General features: G+C 45.4%; 2 protein-coding genes across 2 annotated transcripts in view; one reads left to right on the forward strand and one right to left on the reverse strand.

Annotated features, from left to right (window-relative positions):
* Positions 1–3,762, forward strand: part of TP53BP2 (tumor protein p53 binding protein 2) — a 58,034-nt gene extending 54,272 nt beyond the window's left edge. The window contains exon 18 of the mRNA XM_030944377.1: positions 1,958–3,762. Coding sequence (XP_030800237.1) covers positions 1,958–1,999 — 42 coding nt within the window. The 3' untranslated portion in view covers positions 2,000–3,762. The remainder of the gene's footprint in view (positions 1–1,957) is intronic.
* Positions 2,756–27,875, reverse strand: CAPN2 (calpain 2). Its single transcript, XM_030944376.1, has 21 exons — positions 27,639–27,875; positions 26,888–26,957; positions 20,225–20,343; positions 19,703–19,836; positions 18,651–18,819; positions 16,701–16,784; positions 15,335–15,420; positions 14,608–14,682; positions 13,834–13,994; positions 13,352–13,521; positions 12,757–12,768; positions 11,088–11,299; positions 10,313–10,349; positions 9,615–9,680; positions 8,205–8,262; positions 7,190–7,254; positions 6,001–6,069; positions 5,591–5,669; positions 5,238–5,354; positions 4,773–4,831; positions 2,756–4,190 (listed from the first exon to the last, which is right to left on the reverse strand). The coding sequence occupies exons 1-21, from the start codon at positions 27,873–27,875 to the stop codon at positions 4,167–4,169; spliced, it is 2,103 nt and encodes a 700-aa protein (XP_030800236.1). The 3' UTR covers positions 2,756–4,166.

Here is a 27,875-nt window from a genome sequence, read left to right on the forward strand (position 1 = left end):
ACTACTCCTGCTCAGTTTTTTCCTCTCCAAAGTAAACATTTCTAAATTGAGAGCAGCTATTAGCCCTGCACAGTAAGGCTAAAATGGCAGCTTTTTGATTTTTGCCTGCCCAAGGGTGAATTGTGCATGTAGTGCTTGTTCATAAGCTTGTGCTTTGAGCCTGAGCACAGGTGTGTAGGAACACAAGGAACATCTGTGCTTCTAGGAAAAAAAAAAAAAGCACAAGGCAGCACAGCTTAAACTGGAGATCAAAACTTACCTCTGTAAGCACAACACAATCCCAACAGAATCTTCGGGGAACACTACACAGTATTTATTAACTGTGACACTTCTGCCACTGAAATATCCTGTGGTGATTCTCCAAAGCAATTACTGGCCTTTTAATATAGCAGCTGAATTCTAATCTGTGATTAGAATAGATCTGGTAGATTAATATATTCTTATTTTTATCATAGTTGCTTTTATCCTTTTGCAGCCAGGTGTACTGAATAAAAACAAGGATTAAATTATCTGTATCAGTGCTCTACCCTTCTTAGAGACGCCCTGGCTCCCTATGCTAGTAAGATAATACTGTCAGGTGCTGTGATACTGTAACTGGCTGACTTCGTCTCTAAGAGTGGTGAAACCACAGCAGGCTGAGAGAGATCTTGTGGTGAAGTCATTGGCCTTGTTTTAGTCCCTGACAAAAGAATGGAGTCAGAGTCTGGTTAAAGAGAAAAGGGGGCAGCTTTGAGGAGGGCTTTAGGCTGTGATGTAGACATTCTTCACTTAGAGCACAGAGGATTCATCTCTCCTAACTGGGTGAAGTGTCTCCTCTTATTTTCATATGCCAGTGGCCATGCTGTGCAGAACAGCAGCTGCTCCCTAAGCCCTTCCAGGTGGGAGCCAACAGCTTCCCAGGCAGCTTGTCTATTGTATTTGCTGGGAATGTCCCCATGAAGGCAAGAATGATGCATTTGACTCCATGTTCTCAGAAGGCTAATTAATTACTTTATAATACTGTGTTATATTAAAGAATACTATGCTAAACTAAAGAATATAGAAAAGGTACTTACTGAATGCTAAAAAGATAATAATGAAAACTCATGGCTCTCTCTCCAGAGTCCAACACAGCTTGGCCCTGATTGGCCAACAAGTCAAAACAATTAACATAAAACCAATGAAACAATCACCTGTGGGTAAACAATCTCCAAACACATTCCAAAGGAGCACAACACAGGAGAAGAAAATGGGATAAGAATTGTTTTCCTTTTCTCTGAGGCCTCTCAGCTTCCCAGGAGAAAAATCCTGGGCAAAGGGATTTTTCAGAGAATGTGAATGCCACACTTGTCCCTGTTGTGTGCTGTCCCAAGCTGTGTCCTGTCAGTTTTCCCCTGCACCCCTGTGTGTGTGACCAGCACATGGCCCAGGGGCCACAGGCTGGCAGGGACCAGTTTCCTGCTGGGCAGGTCATTCCTGGAACTGGCTATCCACCCTCCACTCTCTAAAGCTCCTCCACTTCCATAGTCCTTCTGACAGATGTTTCCAGCTTGCCCAAAGCTATATTGCCATAAAAGCTGATAGGTGAGAGAAGGCAAACCAGACTTCACCTCTCTGGTCCCATTTATAAAACAGGGAACAATCCTACAGTTCACTGCACACAGAAATCTCTTGACTTAAAAGGCCACGTGCTTTTCCTGGCCCACCCATCTGGGTAGAGCTGAAAGTACTCAATTATGTGCTGTTCAATACCTTCCTTTTGTACTGACACAATTAGTATTTTTTAAGCTTGCCTAAGACTGCTAAATTCATATTTATCAGTGCCCTGGGTGGTTTTTATAACCATGCTTTTGCTACTATGGGTTACATTAGAATTCTAGCACCAAAGACAGGGGAGTTTTGTTCCTTTATTTTTCTTTTAAAAAAGTAACCTTTTAAAGTACTAAAATTTTAAACCTCATTTCTGTTTTACCCTCAGCTGTATCCAAGGATTAAACCTAGACAAAGAAGCTTGGCATGAAATAGTACAGAAGCCAGATTCTTGAAGTACTAATCATGGATAACTTACAGGAAAAAAGAGTCCATTTTGTGTTGGTTCCAATATCATGAGACTTATTTCAATGACAATGTAATTTGAAAGCTATGAAAAATGTGCTCTGAAAACAAATGAAGGATTGATGCATTAGCAAATGGATGAGGGCATTGTACAAGATGAAATAATGCTTACAAGCAAATGAAATTCTGCTGCCTTTGGTTAAATCAAGCCATTTTGTTCAAGTACCCACCCAGCTGTCTTCAAACATGGCAGAAGAGAGTTTCACATCTTTTCTGCATTAAATACAAGGACCTTTTGAAATTGCCATTGAAGGAATCATCATGAAACAGACAACTTGGCTTTGTCCAAATTTATCCCGAGGCTTTTTCCAGATGGGAGAAATTGAAGTATGTGCACAGCACCCAACTGCGTATTGCTGGAAGCAGAATGTTTGTTAAAAGAAGCTAAAAAAACTGAAGTGCATCTGAAGAGTGACAACCACCTGAGCAATCCATTAAGCAATAACTTTTAAAAAAGCTGTAGCATTTTAGAAATTTTATGTATTCAAAATATCATGTGCTGTAACAGAAATGTAGTTTTAGATTCCTCTTTTTACAAAGAGCCTCATGTATTTATTGTATTTTGTACTTTGAAGACTAAGTGTAGAAACTTTCTGTAGTCCTTGACAATGTAATTGTTTTTACTTGTTTACTTCACCATTAAACTTTTGTCTCCTCTTAAGCTTTAACTCTGGGTATTTTAATAGTGATTTTTATTAGAAATGTTACTAGGAAGACACACTGTTGTTGTACATTGCACTAACTTTCAGCTGCTTTCTGAATTAAACTGAACCCCTCCTCCCCCAGCCATTCAAGGTAGGTTTTCTGCATTTAAAATTGAGCTGAATCTGTTAGTGACACATGGTTAAACTTCAAAGCTAAGGGACATACTCAAGGAAAAAAACCCAACTTGGCACAAGTATTTTCCAAATAAAGCCTTTCCTATAGAGCTATCCTTTCTATCTCTCTATTTGGCAACAATTTGATACTGAACAGTATTTAACAGAGGAGCAAATAATTCCTTAAGGGTATTTAGAAAGTGCCTTACCCTACTAGGTAAGTCCTACTGCTTTCTGAAAAGGTGCCCATAAGGAAGAAATAGTTTCTAAGGAAGAAATTTCCCCACAGTTCCTCAGGTGGTGAAGCTAAAGGCAGCAGCATTGAGTGTGGGGTATATAGTATCAGTTACCTATCTTAGGAACCTTTGGCTGTTCAAGCATTAATCTTTAAAAGTATCAGCTTATCTAACATTTCATTAACTGCCACACATCCACAATCAGCTCCAGCATGCTAGTTTTCCCCTTTGAAGGGCAGCAACTTTTGTTCCTCAAAGCAAAAGGCTCTGCCCGTGCACTGTGATGATCTATCTCTAAGAAAAAAACCAAAAAGTGCTTCTTTTCAGCAGAAATAACAGTCTGGTAAATTTTATTTCTACTACTTTTTTTTAAAATTTAAATACTTGTATTGCGAAGGAAGATAAATAAGATACAGGAACTCAAGATGTCACCTGAAAGCATGGACTTTCTCTTAGAAAAATCTTGTTGCCAACAGCCTCCTGCTCCAGGCACATGAATGCTCACTTTGGTCAAAGATGTACTTGCTACTCAAATTCTTTAAAGAATATTTAACTAGGATAGTGCTGGGGCTTGGAACCCCTATCTTTGAGTACAGGTGTTTAGATATGCATTACTATCTCTTTACTAACTTCAAATATGCAGGATGTTGTTCAAAAAGCACTTTTTAAAACCAGATTGTCAAGCTATAATGAGCTTTTCTTCCTGAAGTCCTGTAAAATGCCTTAAATACAAAGATATTAGCAAAGCAGTGTTTTCAAAACTTGCACTGAGGATTAATACTAAATTAAAGCCTTTGTCCAGAGGCTGTATGGTAGTAGGCACAGACTGTCAAACTCATAAAAATGAGGTTGCAGGTTCTTCTGTGGAAGTAGAATGCTTTTCTTCTTGCAATTGCATGCAAAATCTGCTTGCTTTGTGTAAGTTAAGGCACATTCATGTTTGCATATTACTTGTATGTAGCTTGATTATCTTCACCTGACCATGCTCTTGTTGAGGTCTCAGGCTGATACCAGTGGCTCAAATGACAGTGAAGCACAGCCACTGTAACAAGAGAGAGAGGAAAACAAGGTTGAATTTAATTAAAAGACCTGTAGCAAGCATGCATAGTTGCATTTCTAGCACAAAGTCAGCCTGTTGTTACCGAAGTAATTTTAGGCTCTTTCCTGAAAGATTTAAATTTATATTTCACTTAAATCACAGTTTTGGGATTCTCAAGTTCAGAAATAAGTTATGTTCAGGTAATAAGCAAGTCAGACACACGTAGGAGGGTACTTTTCTCCAAACTTAGTCCTTTCTATAGGGCACACATGAAAGGCAGAAAGAAGCAGACATGAGCAAGACCTTCACTCTTGCCTACACAGCTGCACCTACATTTTGGTCTGTTGACAGAAAAAGCAGGGAAGAAGCCAAAATTCCTGCCAGCAAAGGGATAAAGGGCTTCTGGTGCAAGTAACTGTGTCTGTTAGAGAATATGTTGTGATGTAGGTACATTTTTAAAAGGTAACCTCTCTGAGGCTGCTTATGAGTACACAAGGTAGATAAATCCAGCACAAATGTGAGTACTTATAAATGTGAGCCCTCAAAAAAAATGAAAACAAATCTTTTAGAGCTTAATGAACTTACATTAACAAGGTTCAATTCTATTGTCCCACTCTTCTCAGTATCCAGTTTTCTAAACATTTCTGTGGTTGGAGAGAGATAACAGACAAGGGTAAATACAGGAACTAATTTGAAAGTCTTCCCTTTCTTTGCACTTCAGGATCAATAAGGAATTTAGTCCCAGAATCTAAAACTTGACAATGGCCTACACCCCAAAGCAGACAAAGTCATTGTGCAGGAGCAAGACTGAACATTTTTAATTGCTGTCTAGTATTTTTTAATTTTTTAATCGATACAGAGTTGTTTGCAGGGAAGACCGTCTGTGGTTCAGCAACCTGGCCTAAAAGACTGATTCCTGGATCTAGGAGAAGCCAGATTAATATCTCAGGTTTGAATTTGTCTGAGCACCTTATCCTGGGCTTCATGGACAGTTTTCCTGCTGGATTCCCAGGGCAGCAGAGCCTGCCTGGTTACTGAGGGTGCACTTACTGAACAAGGTTTCGAGCCGAATCAAACAGCGCACAAAGTTGTCAAAGTCAATGACGAGATCCTCATCAGCAAAACGAGCCACAATGACCTGATGTAACTGGCAGTTCAGTTTGAACCCTGGAAATACAATGCCAAGGATTTAAAAGACTCTTACAGAATATTAAAGACTATTTCCAAAGAGTAAACAAAGGTACAAAATGAAATGCCTGATCCTGCGTGGTGGCAGGAGGGGAAGGCTCCAGAGTGCCCAAAATTTGGTAATTTAAGATGGGACTGTATGGCTCTGAACATCTCTCAACCCTGCTTGAAACTGATGGAATCCTAGAAGAGAAGAGACAGATCAATATAAATACCTGCTGTTTCCAGTGCCCTCCTCATCTCATACGAGTTCATGGTACCCGATCGATCCACATCAATTTCTCTGTAAATTTTCTGCAAAACACAAAACCCAAAGGGAAACCTTGACAATAATGCAGAGCGTGGTTTGGCCTCTGGCAGAAGCGAAACATTTTGAAATGCAGCCCTTAAAGCACTTTGCAACATTGATCTGAAGGGACTTGGTACTTACATCCATTTCTTCTAAAAGTGAATTTAAAAAGTAAGTTTTTTTAATGCAGTAGCCAGAGCAGATAAAGACGAAACCTGGGGGACTATAGACAGACAGTCCCTGCTCTGGGAAAGGTGACTGTGCACATTGTATGGCACAGATCAGTCTACAGCCACTTCTAAGTGTGATTGTTCTCTCAAAGGGGTTGTGCTTTACCTGGTATTTCTGAATCTTTGTCCAGAGGGTGTGGAACTCCTTCAATCCCAGTTTGCCACTCCCATCATTCTTCTCTGAGTTAAGGAAGTTTGTTCAGAGGGGAGAAAAAGGGGTTTCCTCTCCCTCTGCTGGGTTTACCTGCATGGGCAGTTATGACTTTAAAACAATTACAAACAGAAGAAGGATTCAAGTCCTCTCTGAAAGACTCGTCCTCTCCCCAGGACTCATCCTGTTGAATGCACAATTGTTGTCCAAACTATCTTTCTAAATCATTAAGATCATTAATTTAAATCATGACCAGCTCACAAGTTCTTTCTGCACCCCTGCTGCAGGTCTCTGTCTTTCCACTACAAGTATGAACGAGCCAGGATGATTCCATTTTGTTCTGCACAGTGGGTTCAACACCTGCAGTTACTGGAGCACAAGTCCTGGGTCTGGGTTGTAAACAGGAAAAGCCACAGCCAAGCCTGCTATTTGGAGACCTTCAGCTCCTGAGCAAACAGCTAACAAAAGAACCTGGGCATGGCACTGCTCCCAACACCTGCCATGGAATGCCTATGGACTGCTGTATTTTACACCAAATTACAGAAAAGTATCACCTTGTGCTGGTAATTTTCCCTTTTTCCAACTCTGCAATTCAACTCCCACTGCACAGAGAAGCTGAACACAACTATTCTTAGACCTCATCCTTCATCCTACATTTCTGCCTGTATTGTTGGAGTAAAAGCTCCTAAAATCCTGCATACTCTCTGCTTCCTGTGTGGCATGTCAAAACAAAACACTGTATTTGTGTCCCTCATTTTCCATTTGCTAAGTCCTCTAAGTGGCTTTGTGATGCTCTTACCAACTCCAGCCACATAACAGAGAGGTGAAACAACCAAGGCCACCATGCTGAGAGCCTTTTCCCAGCACAAACATCACTTTGTCCCCAGCTAAACCAGAACACCCAACAACTGGGAAGGCTTCCAAGCAGACTTTGTTTGATAATGGATTTTCCCATTGCCTGGGATAACACCCCTCTGAACAACAATGACAAAGGAGTGGCCTTCCCAGAGGAATCAGGGTAAAGCCAGCTTCTCCACCTCAGGAGCCATTAGTACACCAGGATGGACCCACCAGGGAGCAGGGGCAGCTGCCCTGCTTCAGCACAGGAAGGGGAATGTCATCTAGGAAGAGCTTTAAAGGATACATCTAACAGGTCAACCATTATTTTGCATGTCTCAATACTAAAGCCATCAGATTTAATATCTTGGCCTGTAAAGAAAGAGCAAAAGACAGGATTACCACTGCATGCTGTACCACAGCACCTTCCTAAATAGCTCATGAGCTCTCCAGCCAGCTTTTATTTGCTTCCAGTGGTGCCATCCTTGGAGCTGGGATGTGTCCCTAAGCAAACAGCCTGAGTAGTCTGGTTTGTAGGCGTGCTGCAGGAGCAAGAGACAGAGACAAAAGCTTTGCTACTCTGTCTGCCTGCAAAGTGGACTTCTGTGGGCAACGTGGACTCGCAGCTTATGAAGATCAGCAGGAGGTGGCTTCATGAAAGGCTGAAGATGAAGCCAAGCTTGATAGCCAGCAACAGCCCATTGCTGGTTACTGGCTGCTGCACTCAGACATACACCACAGCCCTGACCACCTGCTAAGATTTCACTCTGGAAATTAAAGAGACACTTATTTCTCCAAGCATTTGTTTCTTCAGCACTGTTTAGCAGGAAGGAAAATAATGCAGAACCAAGCTGGGAATCTCTTCACAGAAACAGAAGCCCAGAGTTTCAATGTTTCTCCTCCTCCTTAGGGACACCCCAGACCATCGGCTGAGCTACTGCTTGAAGCACTCCTGGGTGGTTCAATACTAAAACAGCAGCAATATCTCTCTTGATTATTATCATGGATTATTCAAATCCATCCCTCTTCCTGGCAGCCAATTCCCAGTGGCAGATGCTGGGATAAAAGACACCCATCTGCACCCTGCCAAAGCACACAGCTTGTGAGACACCTTCTGGGCTGGCACAGCCCCAGCGTTTCTGCAGCCCTCTGAAGCAGCAGAGAGAGCACATGGTCGTGGCCATGAGGAGAACCAAGCAGCAGGTCTGGGGCAGAGCCCAGGCTCTGACCCTACCCAGGTCAGCAGTGCCCTCTGTGCCCCCATGGCCACTGTGGAAACCTGCTGGTGGCATCTGAAGCTGCTGGTGGAGGAAGGCACTCACGTTTAGCCAGGATTTTATTCAAGATGCTGCGCAGTTCAAAGGCAGAGATCTCTGCATCCTGTGGAAAAGAGGAACAAATTTCTCACCCTGAGCTCCTTTGGGTAAGCTGGCCAATTTCTAACACTCCTTCGAGTTCAGCTCCCTTGAATGGAAGCAAGTGGGAAGCTCTCCCCACCTCCCATTCCCAGGAGCTTCACCAGTTCCCAGAGATTTGTGGCATTCACGTTCTCTGAAAAATCCCTTCGCCCAGGATTTTTCTCCTGGAAAGCTGAGAAGCCTCAGAGAAAAAGGAAAACATTTCTTACCTCATTTACTTTTCCTGTGTTTTGCTCCTTTGGAATGTGTTTGGAGATTGTTTCATTGGATTCTGATGTGAGTGGTTTTGACTCTTTGGCCAATCAGGGTCAAGCTGTGTTGGGACTCTGGAAGGAGTCACGAGTTTTCATTATTATCTTTTTAGCCTTCTGTAAGTATCCTCTCTGTATTCTTTACTATAGTTTAGTTTAGTATTCTTTAATATAATATAGTATCATAAAATGATAAATTAGCCTTCTGAGAACATGGAGTCAGATTGATCATTCCTCCCTGCCACGGGGATCCCTGCAAATCCAATAGAGATTAGCACACCCAGCAGCAAGTGTGCCCTAGGCAAGAGCAGCCTGGGGAGAAGCCCAGCCATATGCTCTGCCCAGGGACAGAATTTGGGCCCTGCAGAGATAAAAGTTGAGCCCACAGTTCAAAAGGAGCAGAGATTGTTCACCAGGAGTGCTCAGAAATCCTCTGTGGGAGCCTGCACAGGTTGGGTGCACAACTGTGTGCAGGCAACCCACCTGCAATTGGGTGCAGGTGGGTTGACTGCACAGGTTCTGGGATGCACAGTTGTGCTCACACTTGAGAGCTGACCCTGCACAAGAACTAAACTCTGTCTTGGGGTAAGCATCTCTCTTACCCACTTATTGTATTTGCTGGGTCCCTCACAGCAGGAAGGAATGATGAATCTGACTCCATGTTCTCAGAAGGCTAATTTATTATTTTATGATACTATATTATATTGAAGATTATTATACTAAACTATACTAAAGAATACAGAAAGGATACTTACAGATAATAATGAAAACTCACGACTCTTTCCAGAGCCCCAACACAGCTTGGCATTAATTGGCCAATGAGTGAAAACAACTCACACCAGAATCCAATGAAACAATCACCTGTGGGTAAACAATCTCCAAACACATTCTACATGTGAGCACAACACAGGAGAAGCAAATTAGATAAGAAATGTTTTCCTTTTTCTCTGAGGCTTCTCAGCTTCCCAGGAGAGAAATCCTGGCCAAAGGGATTTTTCATAAAATGTGAAGGTGACACCCACTCACCAGGATGCCAGTAACATATTACCAGAAAAATACTCACATTTCCTGCTAGCTGCCCAAAAAGCTTTTTAAAGCTGGGTTCGATGTCATCTTCACTGATCTCAGTCTAAAAAACAGAAACAGAGAATGTCAAACGGGGAAAGTTTCTGCCTGAGAAACACTTAATGCAATTCCTTGCCCTTAGTGAAAAATTCAACTGGCAAGGTTGAAGGTACAAAGTAGTTTTTAGTATGCTTTTATTCAGTTTTATTTTCAGGAGCACCTCAAAATACTGGCAATTGTAAATGCTGGAAAAAAACACCCACTACACATGGGGTAGCTGCATTAGTAGGCAAAGCATCCCCAGCTCCAGCAAGACTAAACATATGGTGAGCCACTAGTTACTCCTGGAACAGCATTACATGCAGAAAGGGCCCTGCTGCTGGAAGCTGCACTCCTGGAGTCCTGGACAACAAAGGGAATTTCCTGTGGCTCCAGTTAACTCTTGAGATGTACCTCTGCCTGGGAAGTCCAAGTTCTAGATAAAGGACAACCCTTGTTTCCATTATATTCCTGAGGATATTTCCATTTGCTTGACATTCAGATATGGATATTGAAAGATCTTTTCCCATTTTCCCATAGTGAGACAACATTTCTTGATAATGCCTATAGAGAACATCACCCTGCACAGGGAACAGGCACTCCAACCCCTCCCTTACAACAAAATTATCTAAATTGACAACATTTCATTTGATGTACCTCATCAAAATTGCCTTCAATTTCATCATCTATCACCCTAGAAAGAGAAAGAAATCAATATTAAAATCAAAACAAGTCATGTTTATGATGCTTTTCCTTCAAGCTTCATTTAAAAGAGAGGTTTTTTAAAATATGGAAATAACAATGAGCATTCAAAAAAATTACTGGATTAATTAGCTGTGGACACAGCACAGCACAAAGTTGCATTTTGCCAGCTGTGGCAACAAGAGTTTGAAAAGACACTACAAATTGTAGTGCCACAGACAGGATTTTGGGGCTCACACAACCCTTTGGGTCTTTTTTTGCCTACTTAGCACAGGACCAGGTTCTTGGGGACAAATCAAACTTTGTCTAGTCCTTTCTTCTTTAAAACAGCAAAAAAGTGAGAGCCCTAAAGTAATTCTGATGTGTCTCATGCTGAGGGAGCACCAGACCTACAGATGGTACCCAAGAACTCCTAAGGGCCGATCAAAATGTGAATAATGGATTATTCAATCCAACAAACACCCCGGGTTTCCCACTGCTGCAGGAATATGCAGCAAAATATTACAGGACAGAGGAAGGTTTCTGCTTGCTTTGAATCAGGGTAACTCAATCCAAAAGAGCCCACAGCCCTTCCTCAGGCTTTAGCCCAGCTGCTCTTCAAGATGTGACATGTCTAAGCCTTTTAATTTTAATTAAATAGGAATTGGGATAACAAAAGCAATAATAAAAAAAATATAATAATCTCCCCCCCGTGCCCACTGCTGTAATATGGTCACCACAAGCTACCTACGTGGAGTTTGCATTTTTTTCAGAGAAGACCCTGAGGCAGAAGTCTCCATTCTTGTCGGGCTCAAAGGTGGAGGGCACGATGATGTATTCCCCTGCAGGCAGCTTGAAGCGGTTCAGCACCTCCCGGAGGTTGATGAAGGTATTGGATTTTTCCCGAGCTTTGTTGGTCAGGAAGAAGTTTTTGCTCAGATGAATATTTGTCTGGCCAGAAAACTTAGGAAAAGCAAAGAAAGGGAGAAAAAAAAACCCCACTGCAGTCTGCATGTGTTCATGTTTACAAATTTAAAATAGCTTAGACATGTCTGGGGAAAAGGAAATATAAAAGATGTCAGCTTGACAGAACTGAAAAAGAAGAGAAGGAGAATGAGACTCCTGAGATGTGGGTGCAAATGTATTTTGCAGATCATTGCAATAAATCATTCAGGTCATGCTTGTGTTTTGCAGATGATGATGGGTGGCTGAAGACATTGGGACATTCTTCCACCAATCATTTTTCTTTAAATTGAGATGGCACATGAGCCATGTCCCTCTGGTCCCCAGAGCTGGTGCCACCTGCAGCTCAGCTCTGCCTCCCAGGTCCATGAATAAAAAAAAAAACAACACCAAAATAATGAAATAAAATGATATTTGGAGTGAAACATCTAGTAAAAGGTGTCCCTGCCCATGGCAGGGGGTTGGAACTGGGTGATCTTTAAGGTCCTTTCCAACCCAAACCATTCTGTGATTCTGTGATCTTCCAAAATGAACTATATTTGCAGAGTCTTACAGGTGAGCTGCTTCAGCTCTAGAAACCAGCTTCAGGAATGTGCATCTTTCAGAAACCTCCTCCCTTCTCTCCTCCCAGATTTTTAAGAATGAAGAAAAAATTTGAAAAACCTGTCAGACCTGCTGCATAGTGAGAGATAAAATTCTACCTTCTGGAGGAAAGAAGAGCAAGAATCGGTTTTCTTATGGAAATGAAATATTTGGACAACTAGGGTGAGTGACAGAGTACTGCTAAGGCATTAAAAAAGTACATAAGAAATTTAATTAACTAGCAGCACCATTTCTTTTCCTCATGAAACCATACTTTACATAAAAGCTACTGGTTTGGGCACAGCCTCAGGAGCCACAGGATGCCCCAGCTGCTTCACGCAGAGCCTGCCAGGGACAGCAAACCCAGTAATTGGGTTACCCAGGGGTTTTGCTGAGCTTCACTCCTTCCTCTGAGGAGCAACAGCTCAGAGGCATTGCTGCATTGCCACCCCTCTGTGACTCCCAGGGTGCACTATTAGCTGCCTGCAGGTAGAAATAGAGGGAAATCAAAAGAGGTGCTGCTTAGGGAAATGAATATAAACACCTCCTTGGAATGTTATTCATGAGTCAAACATGAACTCTGTGCCAACCTGGAAAAAGCAGCTCTGGGGGAGCCAGTGTGGGGCTGGGCTGAGAGGAGAGCCACAGAAGAGTTGCTCTGGGGAATTTTTGCAGCACTGAACACTCTTATCCCAATACAGGACACTCTAAAAATGCAATGTGGGCTCAAGGCCCCTTCCAGAATCAATGGCCTCTAACTGTAGACTCTGTGCAGTCATGTTGTCCTGCAGTGAAGTAGGATCCTCTGAACCTCTTCTTCCCACCAGCCACTGAGCCCCAACTCTGCACCTCGACCACCAACCCATGGCACATACCTCTGGGGGCACCTGCAGGGAGAAAAGGACAGAGTTATTTGCTGGTTGAATGGTGAATGGCATCTCCATCTTCTCACCATTACTTAGCAAGGACACCCACAGTCTTGGGGGAAAAAAAAAAGACAAAACAAAAGAAAAAAAGACTTGGCTTGAGGGGAAGATAGGTGTAGAGCCCACATCACCCAAGGCCAAGTGCTGGCTCAGCTCCCAGCTCCATCCCTGAGGCAGGTGAGGCTCACCTGGGGCAGCGTGGGCACAGCCACAGCCAGGCTGGTTGTGGGTTCCTGCTGAATCTCCTCCCTGCAGCCCACCAGGATTGTTATTGTAGGCTCAATTTCTCTACTATTTCTCCCCATCTCCTCTTTGTCACTCCTGGCTCTCTGACCTTTCCAACATCAGGAAAGGAGGCAGGGGCTAAGCAAGCACGATGCAGCTTTTTATTTAATTTTACAGCCTCCTTGCTGCAGCTGCTGTCCAACTCGGCCCATCTGAGTTCTGATGGAAAGCCCAGCCTGGGAACTGCACTATCCCATTTATGGGATAGATTCAATTAGATTTTCCCTTTTCCTTCCCAAGTCCTGTCAGCCCTCCTTGCCTCATAAATGGCAAAGCCAATGGTGTGCATGTCCTCGCCCATCTTCCTCTGCTTCCGACGGTGCTTCTGGATCAGCCCAATGAGGAAAGTGCAGCCCCCCTCAGGATCATCAGGATCCTCATCTTCTTCCTCCAGCTTGATCAAATACTGAGGATTCGTCCAGAATGTGTCTGGGAAGTGGATTTAAGCAAACTACTCAGAGGCTTCTTTGATAGCAACCGTGATGATATATAAACATGTCAGATGTGACAGATGTGGCTCTGACTGCCAAAATCAGCTGTGAGAAGAGAAAACCAATGCACAGCCCTGCCCACCCCCACCCCAGCCTTTACAACCACAACAGACCCTCATCAGGGAGCCACATTTCCCAGACTTTTTGGAGGTTAGTCCTAGATATCCCATAAGCCATCCTGGAAACCATCTCCTGGAAGCTCCCAGAGGAAGTACAAGCAGACAACTAAAAGGTTTCCAGATTTTCTTACTTGGGTAGTTCCTGCAGCCCCCTGCAGTGGCTCCTCTCCTCCAGTTGCCATCCAGCTTCTGCAGGCTCCACTTTTTGTACCTGTCACTTGCCAGGGTGTCTGGGGTCAGGTTGCAGATCTCCAGGCGGGAGTAATGCCTCAGGAAGTCGTTGAATGCCATCCTGTGGGAGAAACGCCACTGGCAATCTCTCCTCAGCAGGGTTTTCCATCCCACCACCTTGTCCATCCTCCCTCCCTGCCACTGGGATTCAGCACCAGGGCTTGGGGTGAATTTGCACACTCCTCTTGGAGAGCAAACTGGGAGAGGTTGCTTTGCATGAATAAAAGTAGAGCAGCTGACATTCCCTGTCACTGTGATATTTTCTGAAAAATCCCTTTGCCCAGGATTTTTCTCCTGGGAAGCTGAGAAGCCTCTGAGAAAAATGAAAATAATTATCTGGTTTGCTTCTCCTGTCTTTTGCTGCTTTGGAATGTGTTTGGAGATTGTTTACCAACAGGTGATTGTTTCATTGGGTTCTGCTTTGAATTGTTTTGACTCAATGGCCAATCAGTGCCAAGCTGTGGTGGGACTGTGGAAAGAGTCACGAGTTTTCTTTATTATCTTTTTAGCCTTCTGTAAGTATCCTTTCTGTATTCTTTAGTATAATTTAGTTTAGTATTCTTTAATATAATATAGTATCATAGAATAATAAATTAGCCTTCTGAGAACATGGAGTCAGATGCCACAGGGCACCCCACAAATACAATTCCCTTCTGCTGGAATGTGACACTCACCAGAATTCCCCATCCTCGTGTCTCCTGGTCAGTCGCTCCCGCACCTCAGGGTCAACACCACTCCAGTTTGGGCAGCTGGAAGAGAACCTCACATCAACTACAGCCCATGGGAAAGGTGAAACTCTAATGTGGCTGTTCTGGCACAAGATCTAACTTTTAGCAGTTCCAGAATTCTCAAATCACTGCAGAATTAAAAATAGATGCACCTGGCACATAAAATACCTCACTTCTCAAATATCCAAGGTAAAGGATGAGAAACAGAATGTTATTTTTAGAAAAGTGCAATGTCTGGACTGAGACAGAAAAAGGAAGAGTCAGAATAAAAACTGCCCAGCCACAGAAGTGAGTAAATTCCAGCTTTCCTGGCTAACAGCAGAAATGGACTTATAAAGCCCTTTCAGAAAGTGAGTTTTCAGAAGCTCACCACTGAATCCAGGCTGTTAAATAAGCAGAAACTACAGGGAGCTTTCTAGGATCCACCAACCAAATCTCTGCATCTTACACAAAGGCTGGAATTTGCATGAAAGGCACCACACACTGTGATGGCTACCAGGGAGATGACAGTGAGGGGATCCTTCTCTCTGAAACAGTTCCATGTGAACACCACATCCAGACAGGACTTACAGAGGAATTTCAGGTAGGGAAGAGAAACACACAGAAAAACACAGAAACATAACTGCACCCCTGCAGTAAAGGGCTACTGGCAACAAGGAAGCCATTGACTCACTTGTCATTCCATTTCCCAGTCCACTCCACTTCTCCCCAGGGATTTCGGATTCTGATCAGCTTCTGCACAGTTCCTCGGAAGTTCACCTGGTGGAATCAGAAGTGGATGGAGAGGCACCAGGGACTCAGCACCACATTCCCTCCCTCATCCTCTCCAGTAATTAAAAATGTGGCAGAGCAAGTATCTCGGTGCTGGGCATGACAACATGCACACATTTGGTCCAAAAGACAAATGTCCAACTGGTTCTGAGTGAGCTTCACACAGCCAGCCTTGTCCAGATAAGTTTTACAGCATGCACAAACCAAAGCCCATGAGAACCAAAATGTCTGATTTGTGCTGCTAAAAAATCACCTTTGATAGGCTTACAAGCAAAGGGAATGTAAAACTGCTATACAAAAGCCAAAAAGCAGGTACAGAGATATTTCTCAAAGACATCACTAAGGTATAAATTGTCTCTTCACATTCAAATGCCTTTTTACCACCCTGCTTATATGTTAGAGGAGCCAGGACACTCAGACTGCCACAGCCCCTCTGACCACACCACTGCCCCAGAGAGCAGCAGCCTCAGCCCCTCCTCTTGTCATCTGCAGGTCTCTGGAGTCCAGAGATGACACCCCAGATGAAATATCCTTACAGAGTCTGCACAGATCTCCAGAGGAGCAGCCTGGATAAATCATGCCCACTTGTGAACTAAGGTGAACAAACTCCCTCTTCCCTGCTTTTGCTGTGAGAAGACCAAATGCACACCCACAAACCAGCACAGCAGGTCAGCAGCTCTCTACACCTCACCCTGAGCTTTCAAAAAGTATTTCAGAAACAACTAACAGTGAACTAAGCAAAAACCCACTGCACACATGGAAGGATGCCATGATCTGCTTCCTTTGATTACCTTCACCAGACCCCCACTCTTGGGCAGGTCCTTTGTGCTTGAGCACCAAGCCCAGCTGAAAGGTGCTGTTCAGCAGCCACTTTGGGGACAATAATACATGGGGTTTTGGGTTGTTTTTTTTTTGCTCAGGACATTTCTTGCTGTGCTTCTAAGGTAAAAAGAGTGTGGCCTGCTGTACAGAAGTGCACTGAAGAGCCTAGTCACCAGCAGAGGACAGCATGCCTTCTGCACAGAGCTGCTCACCGGGAAATAGCCATGCTCATGGAATAAGAGGGGATTGTTTTTTGGTCAAACACCCAAGAAGGCAAATCTGTGTTTATCCAAAACACGCCAACTAATTAAGCATTCCTTTAGAAAGAAGAGACTCAAAACCCAATCCAGCAAAATGGGTGACACTTAGGAATTTGCAGTGTTTGAAGAAGATGGGTTTGTGGTGCCCCACACAGACCCTGCTGCACCTCGGGGTGGCACACCTACCTGCTCTGCCCCGGTGACCGAGTACGCGTGTCCCTTCACCAGCTTCTGGGAGGTGACTGCTTCTGTTTCTGCAGCACTGGTGATCTGCAGGGCAAAGGACATCAGTGACTGCAGCTTCCCATGGGCAGGGGATCCAGCAGAACAAAGCTTCCCCCTCCAGCAGAGCTGTCAGCTCGCTGGGAGGCTGCAGGAGTGGCTTGGCTGCTGCACAAAAGCCACAAGTGTGACAGAGCAGGGAGAGGGGACAGCAGCACGTGGGGTGGTGCTGGGACCCCAGGGACTTGGCCATGTTTGTGGCATGGGGTGCACACCAGAAGCCTGGCACTGCAGCAAAGTTCCCTCCTGGCTCTAGAACACTCAGTGTGGTGAAGCCACTCTTGTGCACCTCCAAAGGGGATGCACACCATAAACTCCAAATTCTCAACGGACCAGGAGAAAAACAGGGAGTGACTAGCCTGAGGCTCCACTGGGATCACACCCAGCTAGCAAATTTCAGGGTCAAAACACCCCCTGCAGCTCCAAAGCAGGGTGGGAGGTTCCCCTCCCTTTCCCCAGCCCTGCTACCCTGGGATCTGCCCTGCAGGGCAGCAAGGGAAGAGGCTGAACTTTGGATGCCATTCCTTACCTGAGGGCACATCCCTCTCAATTTTTCAGAGCCACTGCGTGGGCAGTCTGGCCTTTAAACACTGCAGAGAAAAGTCACTTCTTACCAGACAGTGAATGTTTAACCACCTATGAAACATGTGGCTGTCATTGTCTTTCCATTATTTCAGAAGTGTGTGACCTCTAAACTAGCATATTTGAAGCTTAAACAGAGAGGATTGGATGGAGCAGGCAGGATTCCTGCTGTCAATTACTGCCCAACAGCACACTCTCCATTTAATGCTTAATCTCTGTGTCTCTGTTTCTCTTGCAGAAGAGAAGGAAAGATTTTACAAGCTTTTTATTTTTTTCAAAGGATAAGCTCAGCAACAGTTAATTTACACTACAGAAAGTGGCAGCACTTATCAACAACATAATATATTTACTCTCCCCCCACCCACCCAAGGGATTTGTATAAGTCTGGGTCAAAAATCCAGATGTCAGATTCTTATCTAAATGCAAACGAGTAAAACAGGCCTTGAAAATACCATGAAGTCAAATTGACATTAACCAAGCACTTTTCCTGCTGTGAAGCTTCCCTCTCCTGGGACTCGGATTTAACTTGAAAAATGGGAGGAAACATTTACATTTATATTATGAATGGAGTTTTTATAAACAATTTACCTTCCCTTTAGACATAACTAAGATGCAATCTCATTTGAGAGGAGGGTGATTACCACACTAACAATACCTAGACTAATTTCAGTAAGGCTAAAAGCAATGCTGAGTCCTTGAAGGCAGGGCCAAAACTCCTCTTTTCTTTCCCATGTGGGTCCAGCTTCTGACAATGTGTCTTCCCATAAAACCTTTCAAAGGTCTGGCAGCAGTCTGAGCTTCTCTGCTTCAAGAACAGAGCCCAGATTTTTTGGGAACATTTCAGGTACAAGTTGTGCAACAAAAAGGCTGCAGCAAGGATGGACATTGTCACCTCTGAGCACCTTACTGCAGGAGCCATTAGCAGCAGCTCTCTCAGCCTGTGCCATCCTGCTACCAGGCTTTCTTAGGAACACAGATGCCCATCAGCACCCCTGACAAGTTCCCTGTGTGATTCACTACCCTCAACCTACTGCACAGCAGAAGGTCTCATGGAAGAAGCACAAGGGAGGGAATGAACTTTTTACATGAACTAAGAAGTTTAGTTTCAGCCTAGCCCCCATGGAGGGCACATGTCAGAGTCACAGCTGTGGGTCAAATTCAGGCACAAGGCAGAGCAAGGAGCCACAGGCAGAGGGGGCTGGCATGCTGTGTGCAGCTCCACCCCCAGCCTGTGTGCACAGCAAGGACCCAGAAATAAACCTGCTAACTCACATCAATGGAGCAGCCAAGGAGAGAGCCTTTCTGGAGTGCCTTCTGGATGATCTTGAAGAGGTTGGGGGGTGGCTTCTGCAGCTCGTACCACTCCGCAATGCCACCGGTGAAGTCCTCGAAGCCTTCGGTGGTGGTGCCACCAGAGAGGGACTCATAGGAGCCATTCAGCCTGCACAAAATGGGGGACAGACACAACCATCAGGCTCCCTGTTCTCTTCTTCTCACACACACACACAACCATCAGGCACCCTGCTCTCCCCTTCCTTCAGGAGAGGCACTCAATGTGCCAGCTGTCACAGCATTGCTGCTTTCAGGAGCATTACAGCAGCTACAAACGTGCCCCTCCATTCAGCTTTGCTTCTTACACCTCTGTACTTGGAAAACCCAGCACAAAATATTAAACAATCATGCCTACACCTTGCAGGTTCAGTCATATCAATGACAGGAATCATGAACACTATCTGAAGAAAAAAAGAATATATATTAAAAAAATCAAGACCAAACAATTTGCCTCTCTAGTTCCACAGTCTTTAAATCCCTTTAACAGTTATGGGTCTGAATTTCAGCAGATCGAAATTTTTTAAATCAAGTCAAATAGTAGAGTTAGAGGATAGAACTCCTCTCTGGCCAACCCAAAAATGGAGATTCAGGTATGAGCACTGAACACAGACCTGGGCACACGGACTGATGTGCTCTGCACACTGAAGCACTGGTAGCTGCCAGCCCCTCAGAGGTGCATAGAGCCCATGAAATGGAGCTTCCCAGGCCCTGGTGACAGCAGACTAATCCTAGAACAGCCTCACCACGAAATGCAAGAGCTGCTTTTCTTGGCTAGCAACAAATCCAGTGCTTTTGGCTCCTTGTCTCAGGCATCTGTCAACAGAGCTGTACCAAGGAGCCATTGTGGGATACCCCAGCAGAGAGCCATTTCCTTGGATACCCTGGGAGCTGCAAAGGCTAACAATCAGACTGACACTCTGAATGCACAGTCACCATGCAGCTGGGGGTGCTGTGGGGGATGTGAGAGGGGGGAAGCCTGGCTCCTGACTCACTTGGCATAGGCCTTCTCCAGCAGCGCGCTCCAGAACTCGCTGCCCTCCGCCGAGTGCACGAAGAGCAGCTCCCCGTTCTTGGTGGGCAGCCTGTCGTCCACCACCACGTCCACCCACTCCCCATACTGCCAGAACTGAGGGAAAGAGAGCACAACCATCCATCACCACCCCATGCTGGTGGATGATCACCATCCTATCACCAGCATATTTGTCTTTGGATGTTGACTTCCCCAGGGAAAAGCAATTCCCACATCCCAGCCAGCTTCACTCCACCCTGTTCAGGGATGCACATACTCATATACCCTTCCTCAGGGAGGAAGGACCACAAGGGCAGCCCCTGCTCCCAGATCTTTGATTAATGGCCTTGTTCCTTCCACCTTCCTTTTTAGATGTCTCCTTTTTTCTGTCTGGCTTTTTTACATCCCACAAAGCCATGCCAGGAAACATCACACATGGATACATAGCCAGCCACATTGGCTCCTGCCCAACAGCACTGAGAGGAAAAGGCTGTTTTCCACACACCTGGAAGTGGAAAATTCCTGCATATTTATCCTGGAAGCTCTGGTCTTTGGGAACAACACGGGCCAGAATTTCTTCATTCAGGGTGAGAGAAGCAATGGCTGCCAAGAGCCAACAGTCCCCTGTAAAAAGAAAAGGAAAATAAAGAAAACCAGACAGCATTCATTATTCAAACTTTAGTTTTTGCACTGCATCAGGATTGTGCATTATAACCAATAATTCCCTCAGGTGGGATAGGATGATCCCTCCCCTCACTTTATCTCTCAGACAGATCAAATATCCTCCAGATCCAGGCAAGTGTTTCCTCAAGACCAAAATCACTAAAAAAAAAGTCAAAGCAGGCTTTTTCTGACCTACCACCACAGTGATCACCCATTCTGGCCCTGTTTGAAAGAAAACTTAATATTCAATGGAGTGCCTGTATGATAGGAAGCAGCACAGAGAAAAGGCAAAGAGCCTGTGGGCACACACTGGTACTTAGGGGTGCCGTTTCTCCTCAGGTACAGGCTGCATTCTTTTCCCTTCTCCAAGGGAAAAGTTTAATAAACAAGTTTTTAAACAAGTTCAATAAACATATTCCTTGCTCTCCAGAGACCTGTCCTGCGGGCAAGCTCCCTTTAAGGTTTCTTGCCATCCTCCCTGCACACAGGAGCTCCTTTCACCTTACACATCTCTGGAGGCTCTTGCTCCAGGCCTCTCTGTTTAGTCCCATGTCTGCTGTCCAGCACAGTCATCAGAGAGCCAGGAAAGGCCTGAAGGCACGCTCTGTTCCCAGCCCCACACAGCTCCTCATCCTGCCTGGGATGGAGCCAGCACCCCCCAGCCCAGCCCTGCACACCACAGGCTGCCCAGACAGTGTTTTTCCACACCACCTCCTGCCACGCAGAGGGAGGAAGAGACCTCAGCTCTATAAACATTACACCTCTACTTTCTGGAATTCTTTTCAGAGCCCAGTTTTAGTTTCCCAGAGCAGTCACCTCTCTGCAGCCCATTGGTGAGGGGGTCAGAGATGTACAGAGCCAGATGATATCAATGCAGGGCACCCCCAACACAGTGAATAATGTGTTCTGACTCCATGATTTCAGAAGGCTGAACAAATGCTTTATTGAGCTATATTATATTACACTAATTTTTTATTATATTTTATATATATATAAACATACATATATATAAAATATAAAAATTATACTAAATTAAAGAGAACCCATGGCTGTCTGGAGACAGTCAGGACACAGCTTTGACCCAATTGGTCAATCAATCCAAACAACCATCACCAGTGGCCAATTAACAAATTACTTTGGGTAAACAATCTCCACAACACATTCCACATGTGCCAAACAACAGGAGCAACAAGTAGAGATAAGAATTGTTTTCTCTTCTCCCTCTTGTGCTGCCTTCCCCAGGAAAATCTCTGGGAGAGAGAATTAACTCTCTCTGTTCAGAAAATGTGAATACCACAAGATGATGCCCTGACTGCCACAGCCCAACACAAAACTCCTTGTTACCATCCCCAGAGCTGCTGTTCCCTTGCTTTGTGAACAGAGGGCAGTCAGTATTGCACTTGAGATCCCACAGGAGAGTCCTGCAGGATTGCAGCTTCAATGTGTGAACCTGCCACAGCTGTCAGCAAGCAGCAGTCCCTACACAGCCACCTGTCTGCCATGGGAAAAGGCTCAAAAGCTTATGGGTGAGAAGCTGGGATCCAAATGGGACAAAGCCCCAGGGTGAATGAACTCTGAAGCAGCTCTGGAGGTCCAAATCCATCACTCAGGCCCGAATCCATCACTGCTCAGAGAGCACCAGCAGGAGCATGGACAACCTGCAGCTCCCTCCAGGCTTGGCACAGCTGACCCCCAGCAACAGCTCTGAGAAATACATCTGTCCCACACTTCTTTTCACACCTCAGGAAAGGTGGAAGAGGTGAAATTGCAAAATAATAATAACAATAATAATGAATAATTTCAAAACCTAAGGTGCTTATACTGCTTCACAACCTGGAGGGGAAGAACTGAACATAAAACTTCCCCTTCAGCCCTGCCTCTGGCTGAAGCAGGGAAAAATCAGCCTGTCAGAGAAGTTTGCCAACAGGAAAGTCACCTTGCTATTCTCCTGTGTCAGACCATGAAGCAATGGTGAAATTCCCCTCCCTGCTCTGTCACAGCACATCCAGCTGGCCCTGCAAAGTGGGGACTCCTCTCACAGCCTCCTTCAAGGAGCTGAGACCTCCTCCCTGGGAGCTGCATCCAGAGGCAGCACTACCCACTGCAAAGGTGTGTGCTGGGAAAGACAGGGCCAGGAGGAAAGACTCTGGCTCAGAGGGCAGCTGTCACACCATCCTACCCAAGAAATAATAGTATTTCTATTCTGTAGCCATGGCAGGGGCTGGGCAGGCAGGGAGCAGCACAGGGAGAGCAAATGAACAACTCAAATGGCCACAGCAGCTCAGGAGGGCTTGCTCAAGAAGCTGCTCAGGCCTCCAGATGGTGAACAGCCGCTCCAGTGCTGCAGCACATCTCTGAGTCATGCTTCCCCTGGAGGTAAGGAGCAAGGAAATTCCAGGGGAAACACCCTCCAGAGCACCTCCACGCCCACAAGCAGAATTTATAAAGAATTTCCTTGGCTTTCCAGCTGTCTCATCAAGGCAGACTGAAATTACAGCCTGTTGTAGAAATCTCTGTTGAACCTTATACTGGTTTCTAACAAGAATTTGGAATCAAACACAAATCTTAACTCTGACAACTCTGGGCAAGGTCCTGAGGTTTAAAGGCAGCTGCAGCATATGTGGAAGACATCCTTTGGTTTCCACACTTAAAAGTGCCCAACAGCCAGGATTTCATCTCTGCCTTGTGAAGAGCCATCACTAAAAGAACACCTAATAATTCCAACTCTGGATGAGAACAAATTTTGTGATTTTACCTGGAGTTTTAGCACCAGGCAAGCTTGAGCAGGGTATTTACCAAATAGCCTGAACATCCAGAACTGGGGCTTCTGCAAGGCTCTTGACAGTGATTTTCCTTTGATAGGGAAGGAAAGTCCAAGGAGAGGCTGACAGGTTGCTTAGAGCCTGAAAGGAGTGTTAGCAGGGCTACATTCATCATAAATGATTTTTGTAAATGAACAGTAGGCAGGACAAGGTTATCAGAAAAGGGAATATTCTCAGGCTGTGAGTTTATCTATAACATATATTAACAAGAAGTGCTATTTTTTTGTCTTGCCATGCTTACTTTTTCCTGCTTTCAGTGCTTTACTTGTAATTTTCATATACCCATCTCTGCATTTACCTAATCTCTAGCTCTAAGAAGAACATGAAGAAGCAAAAAAAAAAAATTGCAAGGCAAGCATAAATAGCCCTAAGGGCTTAAAATTAACCATTCTGGAAAAAAAAAAAGGCAAACAAAACACACCCATCAAATGCCTGAAGGGCTGTAAGCAAAAGGAGCTCCTCTGGTCACTGCACAGCTTATATAAGAGTATGGAGTAAAAGGAAAAATGTTCTTTCTGCCAATCACAGATTCATCATTATTTTAAAGCAGTCTTAGATTAACAGCTACAGAATGTATTTATATTAATTAATTAATATTAATCGTGGTATTAAATAATTAAAATATTTAATTTTATTTTAATTTAATTGTAATAGTTAATAAAATAATTATTAATATTTTAATTATTAATTAATCAAATTAATACCACAGCACTCCAGAACGTTTTCTGGGTACAAACACGAGGCTGTGGCAACCCACTGGCAGTGGAGTGGCTATCAGCATGAGAAAACCAAGGGTCTGATTTTGGAAATTCAACGTCTTCAATTTGTTATTTTTTCACACCTTTGTTACGTGAGGAGGAGACACCTGCATCCAAACAGCAGCTGGGAGATCCTGTGCTATTTACACCCCAGTGTTGTGATACCATGGTCACATCCACTCCCAAAAAAGGTGGCTAAGGGTGAACCAGGCTTCTCTGGCTTTGGAACCTCCCCTGAGCTGTAATGAGTCACCACATCCCACGTGCTGCCATCTGCAGCCAAACACCATCACTGACTTTGCAGATCTCGTACTGCAAAACCAACTCCAAATCCTCTCCTCCAAAAGTTTCTCCTAAGGAAAAGAGCCCCAAAACAACAACAAAACCCAACAGCAACACACCAAAACAAAAAAAAAAAAAAAAACAAAAACCTCACAAGGCCAGAATAAAGGATAATCCAAATCCCAAGGGGGAGAACTTTGGTGTCTGGAGAACCTTTTCTGCACTGATGATCAGCTATGCCTTACATGGATCACAGTTTCATATAGTTCAGGTCCAAAGCAATTAAACAGATTTATGCACCTGGCCAAAGACTCCTGAGCTGAAAGAAACCCTGCTCGTTAGCTGAGCTGTTTGGTGACACATTAGTCTCCCTGACAAGAAGCTGCCATGCAGATGTGCTCTGGATGCCCCATCTGTCCCTGCAGCACTCCCAGAAGTTCTGAAGGGCTTAGCAACAGCACTGAAACTCCCCATGGGCACAGGTTTGTTGCTTTTTGATCAAGCCTTTTGGGGAAAAATGAGACTACAGAAGCTTCCCATAGAAAAGGAGCAGGATAATAGAAAGTACAGGTTTCCAAAAGCACCTGGCATCTTCCAGTGCAATCTTCTCTAGAACATCCTGAAATGTGATGGGACATGAACATTCAAAGTAAATACAAACCTCAAGTAAATGTAAGCTTAAGCAAATTTCTCAATACAAATGCTGGCATCAGATAAGGCAGTGGAAAAAAAGAAAAAAAAAAAGAAAGCATTTGTACAGTGCATCTACCAGCCCCATTGTGTGAAAGAGCAGAGATTCCATCCAGGCTCTTAGGAACTCAGTGGCTACACAGAGATAAGATCAAAAGCATCTAACTTTTAATCAACAATTGTCACACAAGACCAAAATCCTGCCCAGACTCATGAGAAGACAGCCAGGAGAGTTACTGCAGTACTTAGTGACAGTGAAAAGAGGAGATACAAACAAGAGCACTGACAAGCTCTGATTCAGATTCAGTCAGGAGTACAAAAATACCAGCTGTGAGTCACTTCATATCCTCTGGTGATACCATAAACCCCATGAGAACATCTGACTGCTCCAAAGACCACTAGGGCAGCAAATGCTTTCATCAATTTAAAAACAGAGTTCGGTATTAGCAACAGCAATTTCACAGCTTGAAAATGAAGCTTCAGATCCTTCATTCCCATGCCCTGGCTGCCACAGCATCTGCAGAGAAAAGCTGGAAAAGCAGAAGGCAGAAAGCAACTAAGAGACTCCAGAAAGCAACACCTCTACAGAAATGCCAGATGTTGAAATGGCATTAAGTAAACTTTGATTTCAATTTGAAGAACTTCTTCCCAGAAAGTTTCATAATAAAAAGAGATAACAGATGTCTGGCACGTGTGTTTAAGCACTGGGACATGCTTCATGCCAAAGCAGTCATGGTGGGAGACATGGTATAGAGCACAGGAAGGAAGGAAGCTGGTGACATGGCAACACCCCAAGGCACAGCAGAGCCAAACCCACACCACCAATGATATTGGGGCATGAGCAGAACCAAGTTAAAATTCTAAATATTTTTACTGTCATGGATTTTTTATGCAAATTGCATCTGGTTGTCAAAGCACTAACCTAGAAATCGTATTTTTCTGAATGAAACCATAAGCACAAAATATAAGCTTCTCTGCCTGTTCCATTTTTGGATATGAACCTGCAAATAGCAGCAATGGGACTAGAAACTAAGAAGTGGCTGTGTGGTGAATATTTGAAAGCAAACAAACAGAATTGGGTTCCTTTGCCAAGTGCAGCAGCACAGCACAGCTCATATTAGTCATGTTTCCTACAGGAGAGCTTTCCCTCAACCACACTATCTGTCTCATCCAAACTCCTCTCACTACAGCTATGGAGTAGGAGCCTTCTACTGCTTTCACTTCACTTTAGTTCTTCTCCTCATACCTCTGCAGACATCCTCCAGCTAAAACCCCTCCTGTCAGGCAAGGCAGGAGAGAGGCTTCCACACTGGGATAGCTGTGCACTCACGGCCAGGCTAAGCCATTTGCTCCCCACTGTCCCCTGGCACTTCCCTGCAGCTCCCAGAGCTTCCCTGGGGAGCCCCACCAAGGGGCTGCCACTGCACAAACTGAGCAGAAGCCTTGGCAAAAGCACAGGGCTCACAGGCTGGCCCATCTCTCCTGAAACACCCCAGTTTTGTCTTCCCTGAGAGCTGGCCACCAGCAGGGAATCCCCCATACTACTTCTTTTCTCTCTGCAGCATCTCCCCAGGTTTCAGGAGATTCCTCCTGCCCAGCAGAACTCTCTCCCACTGGGGAAAGGGAAGTCCTGCTATGCACACAGCTGACTGTTAAAGGCAGAAATGAGCCAGGCTGCTCTCAGGCACATGGACATGGATGAGAACATGAAAGGAGCTGGCCACGATCAGAAAAGCCATCAGGAAACCAGCGTGTGCCACCCCTGCTGGGTGCACACAGAGAGGCTGTGCTCAGTAACCACACACATGCAAACGCCAAGGAAAGGTGAGAAAGGTCTGATTTGAAATGAATGGAGGTGGGAGGATGCAAAAGGAGGTATTTACAGCCGTGTATAAACCGTGGCGCCCTGGGGCAGCACCTGCACAGAAAACCCAGCTCTGTGCCCCACCTTACCTAAGGCCCCTTGGCAGATGTCCGTGCGAGTGGCTCCTCCCGCTATGAACAGGGGGTTGGCACACAGCTCCTGGCAACAAAACAAGCCCGGCATTACCACCTGGCCGCAGGTGAGGCAGGGAACGAGGCCACACTCGCAGCAAATTAACCAAACCATTGACCACAGCAGGTGAGCACCACAGAGATGGCGCAGGGCAGGACCGGGTGCGGGCTCCGGACACAGCAAGCACAGTGAGAACAACACTGGTGACCAAAGCTCGGGTGCAGCCAGCTCACTCCACAGGACGTGTGCTGCATTTTCACATGCACAGTGCACACACTGCTCTGCCATTACCTCCCCAGCAATGACCACTCCAAGGTCTTTCAGAAGTGCCTGGAGGCACCCCGGAGTCCGCCTGACCCCATGGCTGGAAGGGAATAAACCGCACGGTGGTCAACTCTGGCTCTGCTGAAGGGAAGAGTTATCGGAAGGGACAGCCCCAAGCGCTACCCAAAGCCATTTGTCCACACGGGGAGTTCTGCATGGAGAGCAAAATGACTTTTGTGACTCGTTTGTTTTCCAGGCAGAGCAAGCCACGCTGCCAGCTTGTCCCCGGAGCATCGGCACCCGCACGGTGCGAGCGCACCGCGCCCCGCACCGCCACCCCGACCGGCTCAACCCACCCAAATGTAGGGGCTGGGGGAAGCAGGAAGCCGGGGGATGCTGTGGAACGATGCTACCGGGGATCCCCCCATTTCCCCGCCGCCCTACCGTGGGTCTGCGCCAGACGACGCCCTGTGTCTTGTGCGAGCGGGGCCCCAGCTCCCGGTAGCCGAGGGCGGTGGGGCCGGCGGGGAAGGAGGGGTCGTGGAAGAGCCGCCCCTCCTGCAGGCACTGCTGCCGCAGAGCCCCGAAGCGCTGCCCCAGGTAGGGCACAGCCCGGTCGTGCCGCCCCGCGCCCAACGCCACCGCCCGCTCCTTGGCCAGCGCCTCCGCCATCCCCGCCAT

This window comes from Camarhynchus parvulus, chromosome 3 (genome assembly GCF_901933205.1).
Source record: "Camarhynchus parvulus chromosome 3, STF_HiC, whole genome shotgun sequence".
NCBI lineage: Eukaryota > Metazoa > Chordata > Aves > Passeriformes > Thraupidae > Camarhynchus > Camarhynchus parvulus.

Coding starts and splice junctions, on each gene's coding strand:
- CAPN2 (XM_030944376.1), bottom strand. CDS start 27,875: ATGGCGGGGATGGCGGAGGCGCTGGCCAAGGAGCGGGCGGTGGCGTTG. Junction 26,958..27,638: donor TCGTCTGGCGCAGACCCACG/GTAGGGCGGCGG, acceptor TTTTGTTGCCAG/GAGCTGTGTGCCAACCCCCT. Junction 14,683..15,334: donor ACTGGGAAATGGAATGACAA/GTGAGTCAATGG, acceptor GTTCTCTTCCAG/CTGCCCAAACTGGAGTGGTG.